Consider the following 19,268-nt stretch of genomic DNA (forward strand, 5'->3'; position numbering starts at 1 on the left):
GAACGCAGAACTTATATCATTTCACACATAGGTTTATCGCCATGCTAGTTGTATCGGACTTACTACTCAACAAGCTATTAAACAGGCTACCAAACAAGTTAGGTAATGATATAGTAGTTAACACTGCGAAAAAATACATAGATTATCAAAATGTTTTTGTCATGACTAATTTATTAATGACTCAGCATATTTACTCCAAAATGTCTCCAGAATGCAGGAAATTAAGAGTTTAATGCTCAAACTCTTCTGGGGGAGGACCCCCTGACCCCCCACTCACACATTCTATCTTTGAATATTTCTTCAAAATAGTGATTTTAACACTATTTCGAAGAAATATTCGATGATAGAAGGCGTCTATGTGTGTAGATCTTCTCATCTTGATCTCATGAACAAAGTCTTTCATCACACCCCTATTCTCAGACCTTATGTCACCACCTCTTTTCCCTTGCTGTTACATACAGTAGGTCTACTGCTTATATTGTTTCACCATCTGTACACAAATGTAGCCTAAGTAGTGAATGTGTGTTTCGTGGGGATGCGTGGTAAGGTGGGCTGGTGTGGCTACAGTGCCAGGGCTGAATTTTTGTCCCAGTCTGCCCCTGACTTCATCCATGTTTAAAGTTAATACAATTGCCTTGCCAGTCCACAGCTACTTAAGCAATTCTTTCTTCTCTCCCACCAGACTTGTGTTTGTAAGTGATATAAAGGGGGAAAGTGGGCAGTGGACCAAACCACTGTGAAGCAAGGGAAGTGGGATTCATTATGTTTCAAAGCAAATTAAAACCTACTTCTTTTGCCCCATTAGCGTTTGTATTGTTTTACTGCTTTGTTCTAATATATTATTTAATGATATTTTTAGGGGAGGGACAACCCTCAGATGGTGTAGGTCCTGACCCCTCCGAACACCCCGCAATTTCCTCCTATGTTATTAAGTGACTACAATTAGGTGGTCTGAATGTGATGAATGTAATGTGGTATTGTGTCAAAGTGTTGATTTTAGACTGCAAGAAATCATGTAACGGCACAAAGTAAATATGAAGAAATTGGTTTATACTAGCCTAAAGTGATGCAAGGCAAGATCACACAGCTAAATTAACATGGATCGGGTGTTTGTTTCGTAAGGTTCAAATTCATGTCATAATTTTAACGATTCTCAGATACACAACTTCTTCGCCGGTCGGCTAAATGCAGCCAATGTAACATTATAAGCAAGCATGTTCAACATCAAGCTGCTAAAAATATTACTGTACCTTTGCAGTGGAAGTTTACCTGAGTTTTCACTATGATGTGTGGTGCTGTCTCTGGTTATATGTTCGCTCATGAGTTCGAGCACGTGCAGGTGCACACATTTAGGAACATGATTGTTTCGATCTGAAACCTCATAGCTAGGGGCCACTGAAAACTACACATGGCCCCTTTAAGCTGTTTGCTCAAGTGACCAGCCTGACTTGAGTCAATGAGAGAGAAGTCAGTGAAGAGTGACATTTATGTTTGTGTCAGATCACTTGTTACTGAAGCTGTGTGGCATTTAACATTTAATTGTTGATTGAACATTCACTTGTTAAAGTACCCAATTAGGAAGCACTGAAGCTCACTGCAGGAGGGCTCTTCTGAAGTGGCAGGTACAAAGGCTTTAATTTGCCACTGCTGATGGAGATTTACTGAAATCTGAAGTCTGGTCTCAGCAAACACACACACACACACACACACAGCAGTGAGGAGCAGATGTGGAGCAACAATGACAACAAGATGAAGCTCACATTTGGTCAACATCTGACAACCTGTAACAGCTGGTGGCTCTCTCTCTTTCAGCACCACAGTCAGCTCCTGTATTGTTTCCCTCATTGCGGTTTCTGTGGTTGCCATGGCCACACATGGCGGCAAGTTGAAAAAGTTGAACCGTCATGAATTCTGATTGGAAGCGGCAAGGAGCTGTGCATGCTCACGCAGCAGCCACCCTCCATCTGCTTGCTACTGCTCACTGTGTGTAAGCACCTGAAACATGAAAACAACTTTAAAGAGAGTAATTACTAAACTGCACTTTTGATAGGGGGAGTAGCTTAATTATACATCCATCCATTTATGCATTAATCTGTCAATTAAACCATCAATCCCTGTTTCTGCTCATTTAGCGATGAATTGACAGGTCCATCCCACCTAGCATCATCTATGAGCCACTCCTCCATGTTCATATTCCTCTCTCAGATATTTGATCACTCTGATTACAGGTTTCACTCTGATTCCTGTTCATTTTCAATTGATCAGGGTCTCATTACAGATTGCTAACTGTTCACACCGCGCCTTTGATTAGAGTATACATGTCCCAGCAGATGCCCAGGTGTGAGGTCTGCTTTAAGGCAATTCTGAGCTTTAGGAAGGCTCAGACTCAACCACTGCCTTTTCAAGTCTTTCCGTGTCATACAACGAGACAAATGTTTGGCAGTTTTATCTGTGCATCTTGTGTTCAGTACACATGTCGCTGTATCAGTTTTGGCATACAGTAGACCTGCCACAAGTCACTTTAATTCTCTTGTAGAGTAAAAAAACATGCTCAGCGTTGCTGTGGAACTTATTATACAAGTCCGAATCATTAGAAATGTACTACAATTGGTATGGTACATGGTAATACAATTCAAAGTTTTGTTAATTTTCATTAGCATGTAGATTGTTAGCTTTACTGCTTGTTGCTAATGGTAGGCTTTATCACAGTAGCCCACATTTAGTACGAGTTATAATGCTCAAATAGTAGTAGTATGGAGTGGAGTAGTATGGAAGTCTAGTTCTTTAAGACTAGAGCCAAGAAAATAGTATATAAAACAAAGTAGAACTGTTTCCTTAACAAAGGACAAACACTGAAGTAAAATGCATATCTCTGAGCAGACTAGCATCGGCACCAGCCTCTGCTATATTTACATTTACTCATTTAGCTGACGCTTTTAAAAGCGACTTACAATTGCTATACATGTCAGAGGTCACACATCTCTGGAGCAACTAGGGGTTAAGTGTCTTGCTCAGGGACACAATAGTGGATGTCTCACAGTAGGAAGCGAACCCAGATCTCCCACACCAAAGGCAAGCATCTTATCTATGCGCCATAACCACCCCTTTTATATGTGTGACTGCATGCTTTAGTTTGCAGATGTGGTTCATAATACTCTCCATACATGTGCATTGCTTGTGCCACGTGTTTGTTGGAGAACCAATAAGAACCAATAAGAAAAGTTCAACTGCTTTGTTATCCAGCACTGGGAAATGAGCAGGAAAAAAAAAGAGTTATTATTAATTTCTATGGGGGTTTATGTGATATATATATGATCAAATATATTTCACTAATGACGTTTCTTTCAGAGTTGGCAGCTCTTCACCGTTATGGCCCAGGCCTGGGTGAGATCAGAGAGGAAAATAAGAGATTAAAGGGAGCCAGTGGCATCTAAGGGAAGAGTGGAGGCGCGTAATGTGGATTTGAGTGTAACTGAGGATTGATGGAAGGTTGGGGTGGGGAGGAGGCATAAATAGGAAGAAAGAAGAATTTGTGAATATGCACATGGAAGTAACAAAGGAGGGAGAGCAGAATTATATAATTCTTTGTATTAATGTATGTGATGACATTATTGAAACGTAATATACTATAATCAAATTAAGACAATCAGGTCACTATTGCTACTGCTAAGAGGCTGCTACTATTTCTACTACTCAGGCTCAGGTCTGAGATCATGAGAGGTACATAAACTGACAAAGATTGCTGAGATTTGATTATTTTCTTGATGACAGACTTGATGACGCTGCTTATTCACCAAAAACATCCATCCATCGTCAACCGCTTATCCTGTGTACAGAGTCGCGGGGGGGCTGGAGCCAATCTTACCAGCTTACATCAGGCGAAAGGCGGGGTACACCCTGGACAGGTTGCCAGTCCATCGCAGGGTCACACATAGACAACCACTCACATTCACAATTTTAGAGACACCAATTAACCTAGCCTGCACGTCTTTGGAAGGTGGAGCCAGAGCACCCAGAGAGAACCGACACACTCCACACAGAAAGAGTTTGAACCCACAACCTTCTTGCTGTGAAGCGACAGTGCTAACCACTGCACCACCGTGACGCCCTTACCAAAAACATGTTCTACTATTCTCTGCTCTGCTGCTTTTGTGCTAACTCCTCTCCTCTCCTGCTCTTCTGTCCAACAACACCACCAACCTTCTTCTTCTTTGTTTTTAAAATACATAATAAAAGTCTAAAAATATTTAAAAAATAAGAATTTAATATAAGAATAAATTCAGAACAGGATTACAATTGATTATTTTAAATCTAACTAAATGTTTTTTCTAGAGTAGCAACAGTAATGTTTACAACTACAAAGTCACTATAAACTCTATGTACTCTATATACACTATATACTCTTTCTACATGTTTATGCTTTTTGATCAGGTGCATTGATTGAAGTATTGACTTTTTACTAGCGAAGGTTTTATTGCAGCAACAAGCAAAGTTGTCATCAACTCGAGTAATCTTCATGACCGATTAACCTGGTTCCTGGTTAACCTTCTCCAGCACGAAAAAACTGAGCTTGTCAGTGGTGGTTTACTGCTTTCTTTCGGATTGTAATGCACCAGAGATGAAGTATGCATACCTATCAACATCACTGCAGCTTCACTGCATACCTGTAGGCAGTGTTGGGCAAGTTACTCAGAAATTGCAATATATTACTATTTACTTATTACTCCTCAAAAAAGTAATAATATTACCTTACTTATTACTGGGTGATAAAAGTAACTAGTTACGTTACTAGTTACTTTCCAGTGTTTGCCACAGAATGACAGTGAAGAGATGCTGCATGAATATATGCTCCTCAATCAAATATGATTTTAAATACGCCTAGTAAAAAATAAAAAAATCAACGTGTGGTGGCCAGCATTGATTATTATCCAAATTATAGGCTAATTATGGGAAACACTGCTTTCCCTACCAGCCCCTTCACCTCCAGACAAAGCAGTCTTTCCCAACTTTTTAACTAATAGGCTATCATATTCAACAGCAGCAAGGAGTGTGTTTTTTACAAAGCATACAGCCTAGGCCTAAAGTTTCTTAACGCCACCGGCTGAAACAAAAGAACTAAAGCAAGTAAATCCCGACTTTTGAACTACTGTTGCACATGTAGCCTATCTATAAGAGCAGCTACAAAACGTTAACGCCACTCATGACATGACAGCAGCTGCCAGAGTTTCCTTCTGTAAGTTTCACGTCGCTGTGCTGCTTCAGTAGATGCTTCAATAAATCAGATGTAGAAATGTTCGTGGTTGAAAGCTTTTAGCTGGTCGCACAGAGTTTACACTAGACAACAATGTTCTTTGTATCTTAGACTGTGACACAATAATGGCAATCGCTTCTTACAGCTGTGGAAAGAATGCCTCTCTCCCTCGTTCTCCATTCTTCCTTTGGTTTTGGTTATCAGCGGACATGAACAACAAAGTCCAGTCCTGCTGAGCTGTCGCACAGTCGTGGATTTACGTCAAGGACGGTGTGTTCAGTAACAAGTAATGCAGCTTTAGTTACTTGCCATAGTAAATGTAATAATATTACTGTTTTAGAAAAGTAATTAGCCTAGTTACACTACTAGTTACTGGGAAAAGTAATATTATTAGCCAAACACTGCCTGTTGGTAACTCTGACACAGAAACACGACTTTGCAGACTAGTTCAAAGGACCCTGTAATGTCAGGCCTTCCCTTTGGCTGTACGGACAGTAGCTGGATTGGTGGTGCGTTCAAGCAAAATAAATATTAGTTTCACAAACATGCTTTAGAAAGAACACTAAGCAATTTCCTCCTATGTAAAACATTGAATTAATTTTGAAAATCTGAGCAGGAATGGCATTCCCTCCTGACTTTTGAGTGGCCTTTTATTATGTCCACAGCCTAAGACACACCTGTGCAATACCAGTGCTGTCTGATCAGCATGGAGAAATGCTTACTAAAACAGATTTTGTCAGATTTGTGAACAATTGAGAAATAGGCCTTTTGTCTACATAGAGAAAGTCTTAGATCTTTGAGTTCAGCTCATGATGAAAGGGGGCAAAAACAAAAGTGTTGTGTTTAAAATTTTGTTCAGTATAATAAGGTTACCAATGATTTACTGTTCGCCGCTGATTCTGGGGCCTGTTCTATTTTAATTCTGCTCAATTTGAGTTCCGTATAAGACAGAGCTCTTGCCTGGTTTTACTCCTACCTCTCTGAAGAATTGTTCTCGGTTGTAATAGGAAAATTCTCCTCATCTCCAGCCCATGTCTCATGTGGTGTTCCCCAGGGGTCAATTCTTGGTCCTTTTATGGTTTTCTATTCATATGCTTCCTTTGGGTCAAATAATTACAGGTACAATATTCCACTGTTGCAGACACTACACAACTTTATGTTCCACTAACTGGACCTAACATGGAAAAGCTTTCTCATGTTATAGCTTGTCTCTGATATTAAAATCTACATGTCACCAAACTACCTGAATGAGTCCAAAACTGAGTTCCTTTTATTCAGTTCTGCAAACCTGTCTAGGAACGTGAGCACTCCAAAATCAGACATTCTGCTCGCAATGTGGGTGTGATGACTCTTTGACTCTGAGCGTGGACACACAGATCACCAAGGTAATACAATCACGCTTCCTTCAATTTAGGAACATCCATCACTGGATAACTGTAATTCCCTGTTTTCAGGGCTCAGTCAAAAGTCATCTTCTGTGTACAGCTTCTTCAGAACTCTGCTGCCAGACTTTTGACAAACTCTCTAAGAGACATGATCACACCCATCCTGGCAATGTTACACTGGCTACCTGTTAAGAATAGAATTGCTTTTAAACTTTTATGAACCCTCTGGGGACTAAGCCCTTTTTGGTCTGTTTTCTCTATTTATACATTTGGGCTTTTAAACCATATGTAATGGAGATGGAACACCATGTGTTTGGTATCAATCAGAATCAGAAGGAGCTTTATTGCCAAGTAGTGTTTTAAACATACGAGGAATTTGCTGTAGTGATAAGGTGCTACACGTAGACAAACATACAGTCAACATAAATAAATGTAGAAATATATAAATATAGATTCAAAGACCTTAAGCTAACATAATCATGCATGTAATGTGCTTATAAAGGAAGTATGAGTGAAAAATGCACAATAAAGTAGAGAATTTCATAAACGAAAATTAGATTTTTATGATTTATAAAATTGCTTTTAAAGCGCTACGTGGCCTTGCTTCTACCTACATTACAGAGTCGTGCCTTAAGAGCCTAGCCTCTGCCTGCGCTCCTCAGGTAGAACCCTATTCCCACAGCCTGCCTCATCCTAAAAAGGAAACCAGGAGTTTTGTGTTATACCTCTGTAAATTTGGAACTCTCTACCTGAGGAACTTAGGTTAGCTAATTCAGAACCTTCTTTTAAATCACTCCTCTAAACTTACTTTTACAGGAAGTCTTTTTATAATAAATCTGCTTTCTGTTTTCTATACCTCATTAATAACTTGCATTTGGCATGTTTTATTGCACACTATTGTTTTCAGGTTTTATGTTTCCTACTGTGTTGTCTGTGTGCACTATTTTATTTGGTTGTGTAAAGCCCTTTGTAACTGTTTTGAAAAGTGCTATACAATAATAATAATTAGTATTATACTACTAGGAGTAGGTAATTGAGTTGGGGGATTCAGAATAATTGTAACTCAATTATTAACAACAAGGTAATTCAAAGTGCTTTACATAAAACATAAAAGCAACAGGGAAATCTGTAAAAGTTTAAAAGCAACATAAAATATAATAAAAGTTACAGTGTTACAATCAGGGTTAAAAGAGTTAAATGGAAATATTTAATTAAAAGAAATGGTAAAAAGAAAAGTCTTCAGTCTTAATTTAAGAACTGACAGTTTCAGCAGATCTGCAGTTATCTGGGAGTTTGTTTCAAATATACGGAGCATAATAACTGAACGCTTCTTCTCCTTGTTTAGTTTTGACTCTGGGGACAGAAAGCAGACCTGCCCCAGACGACCTGAGAGGTCTGGATGGTTCGTAACGAAGCAGAAGATCGGAAATGTATTTTGGCCCTAAACCATAAACTAACAGCAGGATTTTGAAATCAATTCTTTGACATACAGGAAGCCAATGTAAAGACCTCAGAACTGGAGTGATGTGATCCACCTTTTTGGTCTTAGTGAGGACTCGAGCAGCAGTGTTGTGAATCAGCTGCAGCTGTCTGATGGATTTCTTAGGGAGCCCTGTAAGGACACTGTTACAGTAGTAGAGTCGACTGAAGATAAATGCATGGATAAGCTTTTCCAGGTCCTGCTGAGACATAAGTCCTTTAATCCTTGATATATTCTTCAGGTGATAGTAGGCTGACTTTGTAATTGTCTTAATATGGCTCCTCAAATTCAGGTCTGAGTCCATGACTACACCAAGATTTCTGACTTGATTTGTGGTTCTTAACATTACAGATTGAAGTCAAGCACTGACTTTCAATCGTTCCTCCCTGGCTCCAAAAACAATAAGTTCAGTTTTATCCTTGTTTAACTGAAGAAAATTCTGGCACATCCAATCTTTGACTTGCTCAATTCAGTTACTCAGCGCCTGTATGGGATCATAGTACCCTGGTGAAATGGTTATGTAAAGCTGTGTGTCATCTGCATAATTATGGTAACATATTTTGTTGTTTTTCATAATCTGAGCCAGTGGAAGCATGTATGTTAAACAAAAGAGGCCCCAGAATGGAGCCTTGGGGAACTCCACATGTCATTTTTGTCAGCTCAGATGTGTGATTACCTATAGACACAAAGTAGTCCCTGTCATTTAAGTAGGATTCAAACCGTTTTAGTACTGTGCCAGAAAGTCCAACCCAGTTTTCAAGTCTGTCTAGTAATATGTTGTAGTCGACCGTGTCGAATGCAGCACTGAGATCCAATAATACTAAGACTGAAATTCTGTCACTGTCAGTGTTTAAATGGATGTCATTGAAGACCTTAACAAGAGCTGTCTCGGTGCTGTGGTGTGGTCGAAAACCTGACTGGAAGACATCAAAACAGTTATTTAGTGCCAAGAAAGCACTAAGCTGTTGAAAAACAGCCTTTTCAATGATTTTACAAAAAAAATGGGAGATTTGATATGGGCCTATAATTGCTCATTAGTGAACTGTCCAGATTGCTCTTTTTTAAGAGTGGCTTAATGACTGCAGTTTTCAGGGCCTGTGGGAAAAAACCTGAGAGACATGTTGACAATTTATAGTAAATCTGAGGCCATGCATTTAGACACATTTTTGAAAAAACCTGTTGGCAGAATATCAAGGCAGCATGAGGAGGATTTCAGATGTTGTATTATGTCCTCCAGGTTTTTATGGTTAATAGAATCAAATTGTCTCATGCTATATGAATTGTTTTTAAGTGGACACAGGGACAAGACATATCCTGTTACTGACATGGAGGCAATGATTGCTTGTCTAATTGTTTGAATTTTGTCTGTGAAGAAGGAAGCAAATTCATTGCAGGCCCTGGTGGATAGAAGTTCAGAGGCTACAGACACAGGAGGGTTGGTTAGCCTGTCCACAGTAGCAAAAAGGGCAACAGCAAAAGCAAAATTGATCTCATTTGTATCCTACAGCCCCAATTGCAAGAGGCACAAAACAGAGAAATGTGAAGAGCCCCATGATATATACCAATACTAAATAAAAGAATAGTATATATAAAGTGTATACCATGAAGGAATGTCGATTATGACTTTTCTAGGCAGTTACATTGAATCTAGGCACAATTTTAGACATTTAATAACACAAGACGTGTGCTATTGGACACACCAAACTAATTTTGAACAACATTTGTGAGACTCACAAACATGGCAAAAGTTGCAACCATTTAGGTACAAAGATTTTGCTTTTTAGCAACAGTAAGACTATCATCCACAGAAGGCTGAGGGCCTTTAGGATAAAGAGATAGACAAGATCCACACAAACTGAACCATGGGGCTGTGCAATACAAGGAGAACTCTCATTAGCAATGTTTACTGCTATATACACACATACATGGCTCTAGCATCTAGTTGGATAGACAGGAACATTCACATTAGCTGCGGTTGTGCAAACCTTTTCATTTACCATTTGCCATTACTGTCAAGATCAGCTCAGATGCTTCGTCAAATATTCGGTACAAAGGAACCAGACAAATCTTTGGGATGCAACCTGAAAATTAGGACAAAATAGGACAATAATTGTAATACTGTACCACGTCATTTGTGTCTAAATCTGCCAATAGCAACATTTTACATGAACAGAACAATAGATAGAAAACAATGTCTCTGTAATCCCAAACATACCATTAAATGTGTGTCACACAGGTGTTGCCAGCATTGAGCAGGTTTTTGGTTGCCACAGTGTGTTTGGTGACCACAGTGTTTGGCAGTCATAACTGTGAAAATACAATACAAAACAAAAACAAAACAGAAAATACAAACACTTACCTGCTTCAAGATGAAAACATGCAATGTTAAAATATATTTAATGTATAACATTCAAGAAGGGATTTTATCTAAGATTGATTCATGAACAATATGTCTCAGCCTCAGTCTAATTTATTAACTTAGCTCAATTTAATTTAGCAACATGTCGCTAGCAATTATTTTAGATATTTTGCATCGACCAGCCATTCCACTAGGGACACTTCTTAATAAGATAAAGTAAGCTTGTGTGCTGTGAATAAAGAAGGAACTGAGACCAACATTAATCTTTGACACAACCTTGAATAATAGCAAAAAAATTAGCAACCCTCATTTCGAAAGAAAAACTTCAGGAGTCACAGGTTGAAAAGCTATTTCACTTTTATATGACACTAGAATGACATTTAAGAAAACAAAAAAAACACACATGCATTTTGGAGAAAGAAAACTGGGTTGGGAAGATGGAAGGGAAAAAAGTAAACATACTCTCTAACACTCTGGAATCCATGAATACATCATTCTTTCAGTGACCTTTGAATCTCAGTGACATTTTGTTCTAATACATGAATTCATAAATATAATCTTCTCTCACCATATAGTCTATCTATACGAGTTTCATACATCTAACTGTACATCTAATGCAGCATATTGCATATCTTGGATACAGGGGGGGTTGTCACTAGTCATTTCACTTATTGTCTTTACACTTGTTAAAGCACTTTGTAACTTGTTTTTGAAAAGTGCTCTACAAATAAAGATTATTATTATTATTATTATTATTATTATTATTATTTCATACTCCGACTTCCCTGTGGAAGGAAGATAATACAATTGAATGAGAATAAGGAGGGAATAAAGACAAAGTAGAGAAAGAGATAAAGACAGGGTTATTCTGTCTAATCTCAAACAACTACAGAAACATCCTACAGTGTTTTGACATTGACATCTTTGTATGATACCTGTGACTGTTTAAATGTTTTATGTATTTAGCATGTATGTGCTTTAATGTGTGGTGTATGTAACCCTTTGTGTGAGTGCATATAGGTCCACCTGAGGTCTACCTGCTCTGGATTTCAAATATTGTGACACAACTATACTATATGATGGGTTAAAACAATTTGCCAAAATATCTGACAAACAAGTGAGCAAGGTTACAAGTTACACCAATTTGGACCACATTGCCTGCCATCGTATAGGGTATTTTCTAACATCTTGCTACACTCAAGCAAACCTGAGTCAAATAATCATTTGGGTTTAATGCAGCAAACAAATACTGTGAATCCCATCTTCTGAATGCCTGGAAATCTGACCTACAGTAGCCTACACTGAACCTACCCAGCGTTTGACAATGATATGCTGGGCAACCTCAAGTGTATTATCAGCTGCTAAAGTGTATTCTCAGCCATGTAACGGCAGCAGAGGGTTAAAAGAAGTTTGATGTCATTCAGTTCGCCCTAAATATCCAGACTGGTCCCACAGAGCAGTGCGTGGAGGCTATATACATCAGTGTCTGTTCTTATGTTAAATTGGCAAAAGTGCTTCTTGATACAACTAAAATAAACAGAGTTGCACTGGGTGGACACACTAGACTGAACCAGTGACAATCACATGATGTGGCTGTACTATCAGTAGACCAAGACTGCTGGTGCCAAATGATAGCCTATTAAAGTCAAGCTAATGTTAGTCACTGGATTTATCTTCATTATTGTATTGTTGTATTCATTATTGTATTATTGGCTCTGCTGGAGTTTGATACAGAAAATACACAAATTCCCCATGTTTTCCATATGTGGGCACATGTGATCACATGTGATGAAATGTAGGAACGTAACAAGTTCTCCATTAGTTTCACATATAATCTCATAGGTTTCACAATGGAATTTACATGGGCTTCATACATTCGAAGGCAGCATCGATGATGACTTGATGCTGACTATTACCCATAAAGCAGCGTGGCTGCAGCCGCCAGAACTTTCTAAAACTGGTCAAGATGGCGTACAAACAAGCCCAATTTGTACACAAATATATGTTTTTAAAAGTTTTTAGTAATTTTCTCTCTTCGATTTTTGAAAATCTAGTGAGAACTAAACACTGAACTATAATATTAGCCCGTGACTGTAACCAACCAAGTTTGTTCAGTATGATTTCTGAGGTGTCTGTTAGCCATTTGGCTTTCAATAGCTAGTTAGCTGATGCTAGGCTAGCGTCTCTTCTGGCTGTCAGAAGACGGCGTGCTGACGCCACACGTTGCATTAAGTGCTGCCCTAGAAGGCTGTTTGAAACTAATGTAAACAGAGCTGCTTTCACTTGAAAGTGATGCCTTCTGAGGCAGCTGTCTATTATGGTATCGAGGCAGCGAGGCAACTGCCTATACTGTCACGCTAGCAGCTCTATGAGGCTATGCTTGGGCACAGCAGTACTTTGTGCGAAATGCTAATGCTAGCATAGCAACATGCTCAAAATGGTGATGTTTAGCAGGTACAAGTAATGATTACCATGTTCACCATCCTAGTTTAGCATGTTAGCATGCTAGCGTTTACTAATTAGCACTAAACCCAGAGTACAGTTGAGGCTGATGGAAATGTCATTCATTGTAGGTATTTTGTCATGAACCAAGTATTGGACAAACTGAAATGTTGACGTGATGATGGCACTGGAAGAAAACTTCACAGGCCTGTTAAGTTATTGTAATTCATGCTGAGGGGAACATGAATATCTGTGCTATTTGTGTACTAATAGTAGTAGTTGTTAAGATAATTCAATAGATAAGTGAAAACTTTGACATGCTGGTGGTGCTGTATGAAAATTCACGGGATCACCAAAGTTATTAGGGTTCATCGTCTGGGCACCATGAATATTTGTACAAAACTGCATGACAAACCATCCAATAATTGAGATATTTCAATCTGGACCAAAGTGGTGGATCAGTCAACAGACCAGATCATTTTTAGCCATCCTGTTGCTGTCATGGCTAAAAATGATTAACATAACATCATATCATCAATGACTGATATAATTATTCTCAAAATGTCCTGTAGCAGGGATAATCACTAAGTAGTTAGCATGTTGACATGAGGCACATGAAGAAAATCCTTCTTTTCTTCATTGTCTGTGAGTCAATTAGCTCTAAGTTTGCAGACTAAGATACGTACGTTAAACTATCAGATACCAACAACTGTCTGAAGCAGAGGCACTGTGTGTTATACAGAGGGAGAACTTTGAGAAAACTGGATGACATCAAACTGTCTGACTTCTTACTGTATTAATGTACAGGCTATAATGAAATGTTCAATGTTAAAATTATATTTTACTTACCCCGTGCCTTGCAAAGTATTTTTTTTTTTACTTGTAGGAATCACTCTTGCCCATTCAACATGTAGGTAGAGGCTGCTGGTGCTGAGAAAGTCTTTTGATGTGCATGGTATGATAAACTTGTTTCGATTTCTTTTGTGTTAAAATCTGTTAAATACAGCTTTAAAGTTCAAATATTTTCGTAGAAATCCAACCTACAACTTCAAAAGTCAATGGTCATTTTAGTGACACATTTAGTCTTACATGTGTATATATTAGTGACATCAGAAAAGGAATTGAAAGTAGTTGATGTACCTTCAAGTTTTTAAAAGTATGTTTGGGCCCGAGTCTGCACTCATTACATTTTAGCCCTTTCATGGTTATGTTGAAAGCACAAGAGTCCACCTGAGAGTGGCCAATGCTTCCACTAACAACCCACATATTCTCAGGAGCAGTCACATATCCATTCTTCTATTCAAAGAGGCCCTTTGTCAATTTTCAGACTAGCCAGGCTCCTTGCTTGTCTTGGTCTCCCTATCCCTTACAAATTGAGACAGATGTGTCGACATTCACACAACTTCAAGACATTGAAGTTAAAAAAGAACACAAAATATGCAATCATTTTCTGTTACCCACCAAATCTTCTTAAGAGGAAAAAAGGTTGGTTGATGCTACTGTTAGCGATGGTCATTACAAAATAAACCTGTACAAAGTGCAGTTCTTCCTCAAAAGAAGCTTCAGAGTTCTGTCCAATGCTAATGACACTGCTTTTGTCTTTCTGCAGTTTTATTTAAATAGCATCACCTTAATAATGCTCATCAATCACTGTAATTTCCGGGCCTCTCTCTAATGGCCGGCCAGATATTCTGTATGTCAGGATGACTCAAATTTAAAGCCCAGCACTGCAACATATGCCAAGGCCGAATCCTGGTTATTCTAAAAGGTTAAAAGGTTATCATTTCAAAAAGCAACCACATATACTGTGGAAAAGAAAAGACGTCCAAATTCAGGAGCAACTGTAATCTTTTGAGAAATGACTGATTCCAAGCAGATCCAATAAGGAAAGAAAGAGATCGGGTTCACGGGACATGTACTGTTTTAAAAGTCTCTTCCTGTTCTGTTCAAGGTCCAGAAATGCAAATGGTTAAAGAGTTCCACTACAGAGAGGCAACAAGTGTTTCATCTATTTCTCCTGGAACTTGAGTCTGTGGGCTGGCTGCTGCTTTTCATGCTGAAGCCTGTGATATCATTGTCTTCCTCACCTCTTGCCCTTCCCTTTGTCCAAGGGTTGGACAAGTAACCATGGGCATCTATGCCATAGAAGTGGCGTCCGTCTTTACTCCGGACAGATAGATTGGTTTGGTCTAGTGACCCTGTGCTGTTACATTTCTTAACCAGCGGGGCTGCCAGAGACCCAGGGGTCAGCAGCGACGTCAGTGAGAGGCTGTTCAGTGTTTCTGACAAGTGTTCACTGTTGAGGGTCTGGCGGCAGCCATCCCCACCCGCCCCCGTGCCCATGTCCTCATCTGAAGGGTCCATAGAGTCCTGCCGGGGGCAGCTGGGGCTGGTGCTGCCACAACCACCGCTGCTCTGGCTCCTCTGGTGCCCCCTGGTGGCTTGGAGAGTAAAGGTAGTACTGCGTCTCTTTAGTAAAGGGTGGCCCTGGTCTCCTGTGGCCGGTCCCTGGGGGTGTATGGGGTGGCTGGAAAGGGGACAGAGGAGAGGCATTGGGAGATCCAGATCTCGAGGTGGGGAGACGCTGAAGCTGAGCCCTTCCTCTAGAGTGGTCTGCAGGCTGCCATCTGAACTGCCTGTGGCCAGGGAGGAGTCACTGTGGGACAGGTGCTGCACACAGAGGAGGGAGGTGGTGAAAGAAAATAAAGGGAAGCAATCATTCTTTAATGGGCAGAAGATTATAGGTGGTTTGGACCAACAGGACATTTTAAGGATTGATTTTAGTTAATTTGTTGTTTGAAATGATTGATCCAAGCTAGAATCATTTAAAACCAGAAGTTGTGTATTAGCCTAAATACCCATAGAATACAGCATGAGAAGTGATTTTAACTGTCGTTTAAGGACCTGTACACCCTCACAGGTGTTTTCACTTAATCTGGCTGATTAAACCTCTGTTCAGGTTGATATGGGGAGAGATATGTGGTTTACAAAAATAAAAATAACAATAAAGGGTAATTCATACTTCAGTGTCGAGTCTACATTGGTGTCTGGGAAAGCTCTGCAATTACACGGCCAAAACGATAATTAGTGGTGGAGTTTCTATGTTCTGACTTCCGCCGGCCAAGCTGGCTAACTTCCAATTTAGCTCTCTGCTAACTTGAATGGGGATAAAATGATAATTATGGTGCTCTTCTAGACTTTCCAAATGTTATTGGTCCATATGGATCAAATCTAATTTATGTTTTAAAGCACCTTCTTTCACAATGTAAGTCTATTGGGAAATGTCTAGTTTGGCACTAGTAAAATAGAGATATGTAGTTCAATTTTTGGGAAGGAGCGCATCAGCCTGCATTGTAGGGTATGTGGCTACGGCGTACCTATGACATAAATTCGGGGGGGGGGCTACAATACAGGAGCATCTACAGCTTGTTTCAGACAGTGGCTGTTATGAGGGCCTGCATGAAGAATGAGAATGATAAACACGTAAGGTCCCACCTCAACAGGAGAGTGACGGGTATGCCAATCGTACATAGTCTGTCTTGCCCATATAGCATTTGTTTAACTTAAAATATTACATGGGCAGGAGGGCGTTTATTCCAAATCCTGGCACTGTGACTCCCATGCTGTCAGTATACAAGACCACATGGGAGAGAAAGAGATTACAAAAAAAGGAGAAATGGAGGATTTGGCAGAAAAAGAACCAAAGATAGAGGACAGAAAGAAGAGGCGTAGAGAGAAAGAACACCAGAGAAAGATGTAAAGAGATGAAGGAAATACAAGAAAAGGGACAGGGGAGCATGTGAAGAGCGTGAGCCAAGAACTGAGTGCACAGAGTTGGTATCAGGCTCAGGGCTGGCCAGGCTAATTAGCTGAGTGCCGCAGAGCATTACTGTAGCAGCTGAGGATCACAGAGGCACTCAGACACGAGCTAAACAAACCAAACAGGTAGAGGAGAAAGAAAGAAAAATCTGTCTCCATGGTTACACAGGAACAAGATCTAAAATAAGGGCTTTTCATTCTCGTTTGTTTTATGCAGGAGCCAACAGAGGGATGGTGTTAGATTCAATGCAAATGAGATTCTAGTTTTAATTATAACTAATACTTTCTCTGTAGTTTCACACTATAGTAGTCATGTGCATGTTCACAATTTGGTAATGCAACTATTTGTATACTGTCAGTTCTGATTATCTACTGAAGCCATTCAAATGACAGACCACACAACAAGTTGCTTTCACATCTCAACACTCTGCAGTGTTTATTTCTAATCAAATTAACTGTTGCCACGTTTTGCCAAAATGATGTTGCAGCTCAGTTACTGCAGACATACTGTAATCAAAACATTTTCACATTATGGCACGTTACAGTATCAGGTTCCCAGATCACCATATCTGTGCTCACAAACTCATTTTACACTATAGCTCATTTGGCAAATCCCATCTGACTGCTTGAAGTGTTTTTGATGCATGACAACTTCGGTTCACTGAACGTTCTCCTAGGAATTAAGTGTTTACATCATGTGTGATGTGTTGCACAGAGATACTGATGTCAGGTTCTTATTTGTCTATCCATCCATCCAGACACACTTGAATCCATTCATCTGTTCATAATACCTGAGAGCTCAGGGGCCTGCTGTTGGCTCCGGGTGAGCGGAGGGAGGCCCAGGAGGCTGGGGAGGCCAACCTGGATGGCCCTCTGTCTCCTGGGCTAACACCGTTCCCAGGACTGCCTGGATGAGCAGCAACAGCAGGATGGAAGAAGTCTGCTGGTAGGTGGAAGATAGGTGAAGATCCACCACCAACTCCACTGCAACTTTTTCCATCTCCATCTGAAAAAAGAAGGTTTTATACAGCTTTGTCAGTGCTGTTCATATTTTTGTTTATTTTAGTGTATTTCATTGTTTACATTTTCCTTCTCTTATCAGGGTGGAGAGGCCCCAGACAATGTTTAGCATTCAGACAACCATTAGACTTCTGACACTATCATCTAAAACCCATGACACACACACACACACACACCTCAGTGCAAGGTGATCTAACACACTTACTCAACAGTATCATGATGTCTTTATAGAAAGGCTAGAAACATGGGTTGGGCTCTCTTGGGTACTGGACTGGATCTAACATGTTGAGACTACTTGCTTCCAATAAATATTTCTTGTAGTGTACCTCAATGTTGAGTGCCGAACCTCATTATTTTCTATCTGATACACTGTAGATCAGAGGTCACTAATAGGCGGACCGCGGACCGGATCCGGACCCAGCCGCCGTCCTCTCCGGACCGCCAACCTACAGCCCATTTATTATTGAGACTTACTACCTCGTGACGGAGCGTTTCTATTTGAACCCGCGCAGCTTTTCTAGCATTTACTGTACTGGTTTAGAGGACCAGGAAACTCACAGACCAATCGCATGTGCTCCAATTGTCTCATGTGACGCTGCTCAGCCAATCAAATCTGTGCATACCGATGCTTGCGAGTTGAGTCCGCGAGATTCACCAGAGACGTTTTGGAAACACACCCGAATTGAGGAGACGAAAGATAAAAGAGATTTCACATGACTTTTAATCAAGAATGTACAGATTTTTACATGTACATTCCTCCCACGGGCAGTTCAAAACCAGAATATCTCATAGATCTCCAATATGCTAGCTGGAGCTCACGTTTCTCACTGAACAACAGAAAGTAGGAAAGTGGTAGCTCTGTAAGAGGAAATGAAAGAGACCTTTGCTTCAGGAAATTTTCTCTAACTAGACCTCTTTGAAATCTAATTGAATACCCCTGCTGTAGATGATTAGGTTAATCTGCAAACATGAAATTGGTTTTCATCGCTATGCAGATGACACACAACTATATATCTCTGCTTCACCTGATGATGCCTTGTCAGCAGAAAATAGTTAGTGGATGGCTTAAAATGTTCTTCAGTTAAATAAGGACAAAATAGAAAATTTGGTAACCAGTGTGCAAGCAAAAGGAAGACTTAAATTCTTAGCCACAGATGTTGAGGAAATTTGCAGTGTGGGTAATCTTTGAGAAGAATGATAAATTTGAAGCACACATTCGGAACATCACAAAAGTTGCCTTTTACCACTTAAAAACATATAAGCCAAGGTAACACAATTTTTTCTTGCAGGGCAACTGGGAAAACCCCCCATTAATGTTTCTATTTACAGTCATCACACTTAAGCCTTGATTATACTTGGTAGCGGAAGCGGACAACTGCGAAGCCCGTGGACGCGGACTGCTTCTGTTTATACTACATTCTGGGATCCGCTTGGCAGACGCGTTCCACACATGCCTTTGGCCGATTTCCTTCCACAAGTTGTAGAGCATTTGACTGTCTATACTATTTTAAA

At 39.9% G+C, this 19,268-nt stretch overlaps 1 protein-coding gene across 1 annotated transcript in view; it reads right to left on the reverse strand.

The window, feature by feature from the left end:
• Window positions 1-12,566: 12,566 nt before the first annotated feature.
• LOC119898797 (voltage-dependent T-type calcium channel subunit alpha-1I-like) overlaps window positions 12,567-19,268 on the reverse strand; it is a 112,124-nt gene continuing 105,422 nt past the window's right edge. Inside the window, exons 31-32 of the mRNA XM_038713032.1 lie at window positions 17,528-17,742; window positions 12,567-15,587 (exon numbers count right to left, since the gene is read on the reverse strand). Coding sequence (XP_038568960.1) covers window positions 14,922-15,587; window positions 17,528-17,742 — 881 coding nt within the window. The 3' untranslated portion in view covers window positions 12,567-14,921. The remainder of the gene's footprint in view (window positions 15,588-17,527; window positions 17,743-19,268) is intronic.

The sequence above is a fragment of the Micropterus salmoides genome, unplaced genomic scaffold, assembly GCF_014851395.1.
Source record: "Micropterus salmoides isolate LMB-PRFRI ecotype aquatic unplaced genomic scaffold, ASM1485139v1 Ms_hic_scaffold_12, whole genome shotgun sequence".
In the NCBI taxonomy this organism is placed as follows: Eukaryota; Metazoa; Chordata; class Actinopteri; order Centrarchiformes; family Centrarchidae; genus Micropterus; species Micropterus salmoides.